Raw genomic sequence first — 11,645 nt, 5'->3', positions numbered from 1 at the left:
AGATTGTCAACATTAAAGATTTCTATTTATTTCTTCAGAAGAAAAATCAAGGATAATTGAGTTCAACATATATCTAGAGACTGATTTCCATGCATCAGTCATAGTTTGAAGTGCTCTAAATACACTGAGAGTAAGTAACAAATGCGTTCTCCATTCTTGAGGGAAAAACAAGAATTACAAGCATCATAATTAAGCAATGTGTTAGTACAAGAATGAGTCGGGGGTCTATAACTCTCTCCAAGCAAGGAGTGTGGGAATGCTGTGTGGGAGTGAAGACGACGACCTGGTAAAGAAAGAGTTAAAGTGACTCCTGTGTTATTTTCAACTATCACAATAAACTTTCCAGTTCATGTATTGTGTGTGTGCAGGTGTGTTCTTTAGTGAGTACATGTTTTCTATTTAGCCGACATAGGTTTCTATGGAGGGTCTAAAACACATCTGATTATAGTTTTAAGCAGGTTCAGTAATTGCACTAACTTGAAGTCATCCATCAGTCATCTGAATTTGCTCCAGTATTTCCACTCCATGAGCAATCTTTGGGTCCTGGTCTTTCCTCATGAGAGCCATTACTGTCATTCCTAAAATTCCAGAGAGTATAAAGACTACACACAGGTGGCATTTCAACAATCTAGAAGATGACCTCAGGATCTAATTTTGACTAAATGTTCCCAATTGTCTATGATAGTGTCTATAGCAATTGAATTAGCTTTCATAAGGCCTGCCACAGATATTTTCGGATTTTTTAATTTCTCTTACCAGCTTGATCTTGATTCTTTTTTTTTAATTTTTGAAGTTTCTTTATATTTAGAGAAAGAGAGCATGGGAGAGGGACAGAGAGAGAGGGAGAGAGCAATATCCCAAGTAGGAGCCATACTGTCAGCATAGAGTCCAGTGCAAGGCTTGATCCCAGGACCTCTGAGATCTGAAATCAAGAGTTAGACACTTAACTCTGAGCCAACCAATTGCCCAGATCTGGAATCTTAAATGCTTATTTTTGTCTAACAAAGTTACACTTTATCTCTCTGAGGAACAAGGATAAGTTTTGTGTAATAGTCATGTTCTAGTTTTTTTGTGTGTGTTTGCATGTGAGATCTATTATATGATAAATAACAGTGTTGCCTCTTTCACTAGGCTGACTTTTGACAGATTTATTTCAAATGAGTGTGTGCTACATTTTGATCAGGGTACATTGTTTGACTACATTGATTTGATGACCCTGCCACTGCCTGGAGAAGACAAAAAAATAAAATTCTATGATTTAGAGTATGAACAATGTGATATCAAATGTAGATAGCTGGTGTTGTTTTGGACATATTTTCTACATAACGCTCCCCAAATCCTGTATTTTTGTTTATTTTTATTAATTTTCCTAACATTCAAAAGAATTATTTGCATCATGGAAAGACTGGGCTATTTTCTGAGTCCATCATCATGGAAAAAATTAACTGTGAAGCCAATAAAATTCAAATAGTATAAATCATAAGAATATATACATATAGAGAGAGAGAGTTATGTAGAAATAAATTTTAATATGGCTTCATGGTTTTTTTTAGTTATTAAAAATATATAGCTAAATATGAGCCTGTACAAATGTAAGGAAATACATGTTACTTAGATTATGTAGGTTGGACAGAGTTACAGTGAAATATTAATAATATACAGATTTAAAAAACAAATGGTAAAAACATAAGGCAATATCTCACTGCTAAAATAAATGTCAGAGTGCTTGATTAACCTTCAGAGTGTAGGCCAAAAAAAGAAAAATAAAGCATTAAGACTTATAAATTTCAATAATATATTTCATTCACTTAAAATAAATTAGTCTCTATTTGGCACCTGGGTGGCTCAGTTGCATAAGAATTTGACTTTGGCTCAGATCATGATCTCACAGTTCATTGCGTTTGAGCCCCACATCAGCTGAGCTCAAGCCTCTTTGGGTGAAGACCAGCCCAGCTTCAGGTGAACAGGAGGCCCCTTTCAGGTAAAAACATGAGCCTCATTTTGAGGGAGCCCCGCTTCCCACCCCGCTCTCTCTCTCTCTGTCCCTGGCACACTTGTAACCTCCTTTGCACTAAAAAAAAAATGCCTCTAGCTCATTACTGAGTATATATATTACACATATAGGAAAATATTATATTCTTGGGACATGTCAGTGGTTCAATCGATTAAGCGTCCAACTTCAGCTCAGGTCATGATCACATGGTTCATGGGTTCGAGCCCCACGTTGAGCTCTATGCTGACAGCTCAGAGGCCTGCAGCCTGCTTCAGATTCTGTGTCTCCCTCTCTCTCTGCCCCTCGCCCCACACTCATGGTCTGTCTCTGCCTCTCAAAAATAAAAAATGTAAACAACTTTAAAATGAAATAAAATATGATATGATATTCTTCACAGGAAATAATAATTTTACATCAGGAACTGCTACTAACAGAAAACTGCTCAGAATTATTTTCATTTATGAGTTTCAGTTTAAACTTCAGTGAACTACCACTATATATTCCATGAAAGAACAAAGATACAAGATCAAGGGACAAATATATTGTAGAAATCAAAATTTTAAAATGCCATGTATAATCACAAAAGTATAATGAAATACACTTACAATGAAACTCAGAAAGCATGTGCAGGATCTGGGTGCTGAAAAGCTTGCTGATTAGAGAAATCACAGAACATCTGAATAAATTGTGGAACAGACTGAGTTCATAGATTAGAAGACTCAACACGTCTATAGGTAATACAATCCAAACAAAATCCCAGCAAGATATTTTATAGATATGGCAGAGTTTATACTAAAATGTAATGAATCATCAGGAACTTGGCATGGCTAAACTACATGTAAACATGGAGAATAACATGGAAGAAACTCTCTGTTCCATGGTAAGACCTACCATACAATAATCAAAACTGTGTAACATTGGTGGAAAGAAAGACATCCAAAGCAATGGAAGAGAATAGAAAACCCAGAATAGACTTTTTTTTTAAAAAGTACAACTAATTTTTCATGAAAGTTTAAAGCTAATTCCATAGAAGATGGATAACTTGTTTTTTTAAAAATGATTCTGGAATCATTGAATGTCTTCAGACAAAAAAACAAACAAATAATGTTGACTTAAATCTTATACACAGTATACCCCCAGATAGATTTCAACTTATTGTAAAACTATGATATACTTTGACAAAAGTGTAAGGATAAATCTCTATAGGAATTAAGAACAGGCAAAGAATTTAGGGACAGGTCATCAAGAGCATAATATGCATGAATACACATTGATAAAGTGGAAAATCAAAATTTACTTTATTGCTAAAGCAAAACTCAAAGTTGAAAGAGCCTAGTAATAACATTCTTGGAAACTATTCTTAAGCGATCAAATGTATGTTTCCACAATCTGTATTCATAATAGTAGAAAATTGAAAAGAACCCAAATGTCTTTCAATAACTAAATGGATTAACAAGTTGTACCACCAATACCATGGAATGCCATTCAGCAACCTTAAAGAACAAAGGGTATACACACAGAAAAATGAGGGTGGACCTCAAAAGAATGAAGCTATCCCAAAAGATTACAGATTGTGTCCTATATAAAAACTTGTTTAAGTGACAAAATTATGCTAATTGAAAAAAATATCAGTGCTCACCAACAGTTAGAAGCAGCTACACAAGAGGTGGGAAGACAGTGTGGTTTTAAAGGATAGCAAAAGGGAAATTTGTGGAGACAGAATAGTTCTACAATTTCAACAATTAGTGGAAACAATGTGAAAATAGGTTAAAATGCAGAACAGTGCAGTGAATGGACACAAATACAAGAAACAGTAAGCCCATGCTTGTGAAATCTCAGCAATATGTGTTACACCAATGTCAATTTCCTGGTCATGAAATCATACTACAGTGTTGCAAGATTAACTCATGAGGAAACTGTATGTAGATTACACAGGACTTCTCTGCATGCTTTTTTTTTTTAGCACTTCCTGTTAATTTATAATTATTTGACCATAAAAAGTTTTGAAAATGGCAAATTAAAGTTGTTTTGATGGATTAAAGGCAGGAAGAGTAGAAAGGATTTAACATGTGTGAACACTGAGATTTCTGGAGAGATGGACATGTTTGTGGTCTTGAAGTTATTTACAGCTCCATCAATATATACATATGTCATAACTTACCAATTTTGAGGGCACCTGGGTGGCTCAGTCAGTTGTGCCTCAGACTCTGGCTCATGTCATGATCTCACGTTTGAGCCCCGTGTCCGACTCTGTGCTGATAGCTCAGAGTCTGAAGCCTGCTTCTGATTCTGTGTATCCCTGTCTCTCTGCCTCTCTCCCAGTCATGCTCTGTCTCTCTCAGTCACAAAAAAAATAAAACATTAAAATTTATTTTCAAAACCACACCAATTTTATGCTATATATATATTTATATATACACACATATATGCTATATGTATATATACACATACATTAAGTAATACAAGTATTAACTAAATGAAATGTATAGTGTTGAGTAACTTGAAAATAAAAGGAAAGAAGCAGTTTAATAAATTACATGAAAGACACTTATAATACTATAAATGCACATTTAACATAAAGGGTATAAATTATGATTGTGACATGAAAGGGAAGATCCAGGATAAGTCTTGTATTTATTAGTTAAAAAGTATATTAGGATAATACATCTGAAATGTTTAGGAAAATTAATGAGTCTATTCGACTCCCTCTTATCAAGAATCTATCTATCTATCTATATCTATATATATATAATTTTAAGGAAACAAACTCAGTGCTGTTCATTGAGGATGTACACTGTAATGATGTAATGCTGAAGGACTCACAACACTATAAATAAAAAAAAATAAGTGAAATTTGGTAAATTTGTGTCATGGCTTATAATAGAGAAAGAAGCACAAAGTGTCATATTATCTTTGTACAGCATGTAATTTAAGTGACAAATGCAGCAGTAAAATTCATAGAAGTATAATGCATATACACAGTTATATATATGTAAAATATTTTTGCAAGGATAACTTGATAATCTAGGTATAAATCAAGTATGACAGAGCACGTTTCAAGCTGGGAAAGAAAAATTGGAATGCCTTGGACACAAGGGAATGAGTAAAAACCTGCACTGTGAAATTAAAGAGAAAAACAAAATCAAAACAGAGGCGGTAACTACTCAGTGATGGCAGCTCACTATGCAATGAGAAGGATACACAGTGGATTTCTTCCTTGGAAAGAAATGTAACAATGAAAACAAAATAAAATTCAAGAAAACAACATATCACATTTGCTTAATGTATGATTTTTATTCCAAGTACAATTTTTCATTAATTTTTGTAATGTTTGTTTATTTTTGAGAGGCAGCGAGGGATGGAGCATGAATGAGGGAGGGGCAGAGAGAGAGACAGAGAGAGAGAGAGATGGGGAGACACAGAATCCAAGCAGGCTCCAGGCTCTGAGCTGTCAGCAGACCTGAGCTGAAGTCAGATGCTTAACCTACTGAGCCACCCAGGTGCCATATTACACATATAATTTTAAAATAATTGAATAGAACAGAATTTATCAATTCTTCACTGCGCCACCAATTTGAGGAGACCTCTGTGGAAATGGAAAAACTGATAAGCCTACCCTAAATATATGCCATTTTTATCAAGAGTCCTACACAGTGTGGGGGCGCCTGGGTGGTTCAGTAGGTTAGGTATCTGACTTCAGCCCAGGTCGTCATCTTATGGGTTGTGAGTTCAAGCCCCACATCATCCGTGGTACTGACCACTCAGAGCCTGTAGCCTCCTTTTGATTTTGTGTCTCCCTCTCTCCCTGCCTATCTCTTGCGCTCTCTCTCTCTCTCTCTCTCTCTCTCTCTCTCTCTCTCTCTCAAATAATCGAAAATAGAAAAAAAAATTTTTAAAGATCCTATGTGGTGCAAACAAAACGCTAAGTAATGGTGAAAATTGGAATGAAATAAATGAATAAATAACAAAAAGTTAAATAGATGATAAGCAGGTGATTGAATATAGATGATGATGATGATGATAGATGATAGATAATGATAGATGGAGAGAGAGAGAGATAATAGGTAGATCAATAGATAGATCATTGATTTTCTGAGGAGTACAAATTATCTCTGCCTGCTAATGAACAACCTCAAGGCACCCTTAATTCTCTCATCTGCTTTAGCCAGCATAAACAAATTGCTCAACATCTCCTGAGGGAGAGAGTCAAAAGGTGAACAGAACCCATAAATTGTTCACTATGCCATGTTAAGAAATATAAGACAGAGGCTCCAGTGTGGGCAAAAATGACAGAAAACCTGTGTGGCATCTCATACTACCAAATATCCACAATGTTTCAGTGACGTTTGGTAAGTTCCACTTTAACTCATTGGCAAAACCCTAGCAAAATGTGACCATTTCTGCTTTCATTTGATTTGCTTTCCAGTAAACATAGTGCCTGAGCAGGAGTAGGAATTTCCTCCTTTTTCCTTCTTATTAATTTATTGAATGATTTCACATGGTGAGAGGCTAATGCTTCTGTGCATCTTTGAAACTTCGTTTTCTTATTGTTATACAATACTTACTTTCAATATAGTAGATTTACCTCAACTGGAGACAAAGATGGTACACAGCTGAAGAGACGTGAATGTTTTTAATATGGCAAAATTAAGAAACAGCAGATCATATCTGTCATTTTGATGTCTTTCCAAATGATTATTTAGTGACTCTGGACACTTCTTGTGATTCTCTCAAAAATAAGTTTGTATTTAACGATCATTTAATTAAGCATCTAAACACAATTATATCTGATGTCTTAATAAGGAAAAAGGAGGTTGTAACTTCATAATGAAGAGTGGGAAGCATTATTTGGACATTAGGAGACCTTTAATCACAAGCTTTACGGTAATGGAATGATGTACAAAATGTTCTTCATTTTCCAGGAGGGTCTGACAGAAAGCAGGTGTATTATCTCAAAGAATATAGCTTTAAACATTAAGTATCAAATATTCAACAAAGACAGTAAACTATGTAAATGTAATGTGATTCTTTTTATAGACCCCAATGTTGGTGAAAGGAAATGCCTTTATCTCTCTTCACCTCATAGAAAAATTGGTACTCAAAAAATACCGTGTACTTTTTTAGCCTCCCATCATTGTGCAGGAAAAAAAAAAAACAACGTGAGAAGAAGCAAGCAAAACCCAAGATTTATAATGTTTTTATTCCATTTACTGAGTATTTCTCAAATATGGTCATCTACCTATACACACTATCATATTTCTGTTCTAAGAAAGGTGTCTGCATCAGAGCAGTGGAGAATACTAAAAGTCACACATATCTAAAGAAGGCTCAGGTAAGTTAAGTGAAAGGTACATATAATTAGCTTTATATGTAAAGTTGTGTAATGTTTTTGTCTGCTTATAGCTTCCATGGGAGCTGCTCCCTTAACTTGTAATTTTATTGCAGACAGTATCATTCCCCCTCTTTTTTGTTAAACAGAAACATTGAGGCCCACAACTTTTTAAACCCAAAATTCTTCCCTTACCTTAACATGCCCTCCATCTCCCACTCTAGCATAATATTTTATCTGTGATATTATGGGATATTTAGACACATATTATGGGATTCTATACATGTTTAACTGCATTATTTTCTATATCACAGTTTGAAGGGCTTTTTGTGGACTTAGTGGAGAGAACAATTTCAATTCTCAACCCGGGATCCATGTATATCTCCTCTTTAATGTATTGTATTTTGTCTCTAAGCTATTGTATATCATGGTGACATCCAACTTGTATTTTCCCTTAAGTGTTATAGCTATTAATTCAAAGGGAATTTTTATGAAACTTCACTATGTCAAATCAATGCTTTAGCCTTCTCTTCTTCCAAATTTACCATGTTCCTTTAGTTTCTTGCTTGGTAAAGTGCATCTGATATGTTACATGTGACTTAGTATGTTTCTATTTTAATAAAATTGTCATAAGGGGAAGAATAACACTTTAAGCAAATTTACATCAAAATCACTTATCTTAAAATGATACTAAAACTGATGAGAAAATTAGAGGATATGTAATCCAAAGAGTCACATGATTGTTCAAATTTTGTCATGGAATAGGTAGTGAGGTATGTCCTACTAAACCACTTCCTCACCTATTCACACGACAGCCCTGACAAAGAACTTAGTCCCAACCCAGAGAATGTGTGGGTAGATAAGTAAAGAAACTAGAAGCATTTCAGGTAAATTACTATCACTAAAAAAACACCCAAGCAGGCAAGCAAGCAAACAAACAAAATCGCATAATGAACTTGTTGTTTGAGAACAATTTCCAGGTAACAAACACATATTAAATTATTGAAACTTCATTTATCCTATCTAAAACTCATCTAGGAAACATCAGGTTTATATATGAGAATAAAGACTTTAAGATGACAAGCATCTTTTGCCCAAAACAAATATTTGTATACACCATAAATTGAGGTGCGAGTGAAACTATATCTCAATACATGTATCACCTGATATGTTTCACAATATAAACAAACCAATTCCCACTGTGATGTGTTATACTTTTCTTACTCATACAGCTGTCTAATATCTGTTCAAGAGCACTAACTTTCCAGTCAGTTTCACCTTAGGCACAATAACGTTCATAAGACTAGGTTTTGAGTACTAGGCTTTCTGCATTAGGGGAATTTGTGGTTTAACATTCTTGTTATGAGGACACCTGGATTTTGCAGTTGGTTAAGTGTCCAACTCCTGATTTAGAGTCAGGTCATGATCTCATGGTCTGTGGAATCGAGCTCTGCATCAGGCTGTGCACTGACGGGGCTGAGTTTTCTTGACATTCTCTCTCTTCCTCTCTCTGTCTCTCTGTCTCTCTTGTCTCCCAAACTAAATAAATAAACATTGAAAACCCTTAATATATAATAGACATATGTATTGGATCATATTATTGATGTGTTTTATAAATGTCATTTTGTGATTATATCATATATAGTAGAAAAAATACTTTAAAGACTAGTAAAATAATCACTCATGTATCTAATCCCTAAAATTTTAACTTTTTTGTTTTTTCTGTTACATTCCAGATCTACTTATCTTTATCTCTTTATTATCTATCCAATAAGAAAAACACCTATTACCTCTTTAATTATATCAAACAGGTTTCTAAACATTGTTACTCTTAATATTCCCGGGTGAATAGTATCATGGCCTAGATAATGGATATATTATTATATTTAACAGCTCAACTGATGTCTAACAATTAGAAATCAGTAGCATCTCAACTCTTGGATATGGCAATCAAAATGCCACTAGACAAAGTAAAACAATTCTTTAAGGAGTAAAATGTCTCCAGTTAAGAATCACTAATCTATTTCCATTTCTCTACATATATATAGTTGTTCTATGTGGGAGATGGTTTGTTTTCAAATATCATAATAAGTTTGGATGTATCTTATTTATACTGATTTGACATACCAAAACTTCTCTCAGAAGATAGTTCATGATATCTATTGACTGTGATGATATCTCTATCCACAATAGATGTTCTAGTAAACCTGGATGGAAAAGCACAACCTGACATTGATGAATGAATTTATTCTCATGGGAATCACACAACGTCCTGAACTGCATGCTCCATTATTTGGACTCTTCCTCCTCATCTACACAGTCTCAGTGGTGGGCAACCTGGGCATGATCATCCTCACCATGGTGGACTCCAGACTCCAAACACCCATGTACTTCTTCCTCAAGCACCTGGCTCTCATTGATCTGGGTTATTCAACAACCATAGGGCCAAAAATGTTAGTAAGTTTTATTGTGGAAGAAAACACAATTTCCTATTATTTGTGTGCCACACAGGGAGCACTCTACATTATGTTCATCGTTAGTGAGATTTTCATCCTGTCGGCTATGTCCTATGACCGCTACGTGGCCATCTGTAACCCTCTGCTCTATCCAGTCATCATGTCACAAAGGCTGTGTCAGGTGCTGGTGGCAATCCTCTATCTCTACAGCACATTTGTGTCCCTGTTTGTCACCATAAATATTTTTACTTCATCCTTCTGTGGCTACAATATTGTCAATCATTTCTACTGTGATTGTCTTCCCTTGGTATCCTTGCTGTGCTCAAATAAGCATGAAATTGAACTGATGATTCTGATTTTCTCAGTTTTTGATTTGATATCATCCCTTCTGATGGTTGTTGTGTCTTACTTGCTGATCTTGGCAGCCATCATCAGGATGAACTCCGCTGAGGGGAGGCACAAGGCTTTTTCTACCTGTGGGTCTCACTTGACGGTGGCCACAGTGTTCTATGGGACTATGATATTTATGTATGTGCAGCCTGAGTCCAGTCATTCCTTTGACACTGATAAAGTGGCAGCCATATTTTACACCCTTGTTATCCCCATGCTGAATCCTTTGATCTATAGCCTGAGGAACAGAGATGTAAAATATGCTTTCCATAGGCTATGGAAAAAGTTATGCAGCACCTTTCCTTAAGTTTATTGTGTACTATAAATGATAATTAGCATTATACATATCTATTCATTCTTTCAGAAGGAAAATAGAAGATAAATTCGTTCATAATATGTATCTAGAGATTGATTTCTGTGTACCAGACATACTTTGAAGTGTTCAGCATACACTGAAATAACATATATATTTCATTCTTGAGGGAAAGACAAGAATTGTAAGCATCATAATTAGGCAATGCGTTAGTACAAGAATGAGTCGGGGGTCTATAACTCTCTCCAAGCAAGGAGTGTGGGGATGCTGTGTGGCAGAGAAGAAGACTACCTGGTACAGAAAGAGTTAAAATGACTCCTGTGTTATTCTCAACTATCGCAATAAACGTTTTAGTGTCCACGTGTTGTGTGTGTGCAGGTATGTTCTTCTGTGATTACAATTTTTTTTTCTATTTGGCCTACAGAGGCTTCTATAGGGGGTCTAAACACATCTGATTGTAGTTTTAAGGATGCTCAGTGTATTGCACTGACTTGAAGTCATCAGTCCTCTGAATTTGTCCCAATATTTCCACTACATGAGCGATCTTTGTGTCCTGATTTCCTCATGAGCACCATTACTTTTATTACTTTAATTCTTAAAAATCCAGAGAGTCTACAGACTACACACGAGTGTCATGTCAACACCCAGAAGACGACCACAGCATCTAATTTTGACTAAATGTTCCCATTTGTCTGTGATAGTGGGGATAGCAATTGAATTAGCTTTCATGGGGTCTGCCACAGACATTTTCAGGTTTTAAAAATTTCTCTTACCATTTTGTTCTTGATGCTTTTTTTTAATTCTTAAAGTTTCTTTATTTATATTTAAAGAAAGAGTGCATGGGGGAGGGGCAGAGAGTGAGAAACCCCAAGAAGGTTCCATATTGTCAGCATGGAGTCCAGTGCGAGGCTTGATCCCAGGATCTCTGAGATCTGAAATCAAGAGTTAGACACTTAACTCTGAGCCAACCAATTGCCCAGATCTGGAATCTTAAATGCTTTTTCTTGTCTAACAAAGTTACACTTTATCTCTCTGAAGAACAGGGATAAGTTTTGTTTAATAGTCATGTTCTAGTTGTTTGTGTGTGTGTTTGCATATGAGGTCTATTCTATAATAAATAACAGTGTTGCCTCTTTCACTCGGCTGACTTTCGACAAATTTATT

The 11,645-nt window shown here is 35.3% G+C and overlaps 1 protein-coding gene across 2 annotated transcripts; it reads left to right on the top strand.

Moving 5' to 3' along the window:
• Positions 1-6,246: 6,246 nt before the first annotated feature.
• On the top strand, positions 6,247-10,841 carry LOC115306742 (olfactory receptor 8K3-like). 2 transcript variants are annotated; one of them, XM_029957283.1, is made up of 3 exons: positions 6,247-6,342; positions 7,263-7,325; positions 9,516-10,841. In XM_029957283.1, exon 3 carries the CDS (start codon positions 9,534-9,536, stop codon positions 10,473-10,475), a length of 942 nt encoding a protein of 313 aa, XP_029813143.1. In that variant the 5' UTR covers positions 6,247-6,342; positions 7,263-7,325; positions 9,516-9,533; the 3' UTR covers positions 10,476-10,841. The 2 variants fall into 2 exon arrangements, with proteins under 2 accessions (XP_029813143.1, XP_029813142.1); XM_029957282.1 differs by lacking the exon at positions 7,263-7,325.
• Positions 10,842-11,645: the final 804 nt, after the last annotated feature.

This window comes from Suricata suricatta, chromosome 11 (assembly GCF_006229205.1).
Source record: "Suricata suricatta isolate VVHF042 chromosome 11, meerkat_22Aug2017_6uvM2_HiC, whole genome shotgun sequence".
NCBI classification, from domain to species: domain Eukaryota; kingdom Metazoa; phylum Chordata; class Mammalia; order Carnivora; family Herpestidae; genus Suricata; species Suricata suricatta.
The sequence above is the reverse complement of the archived record's forward strand: the minus strand, read 5'-3'. Positions and strand labels throughout refer to the sequence as shown.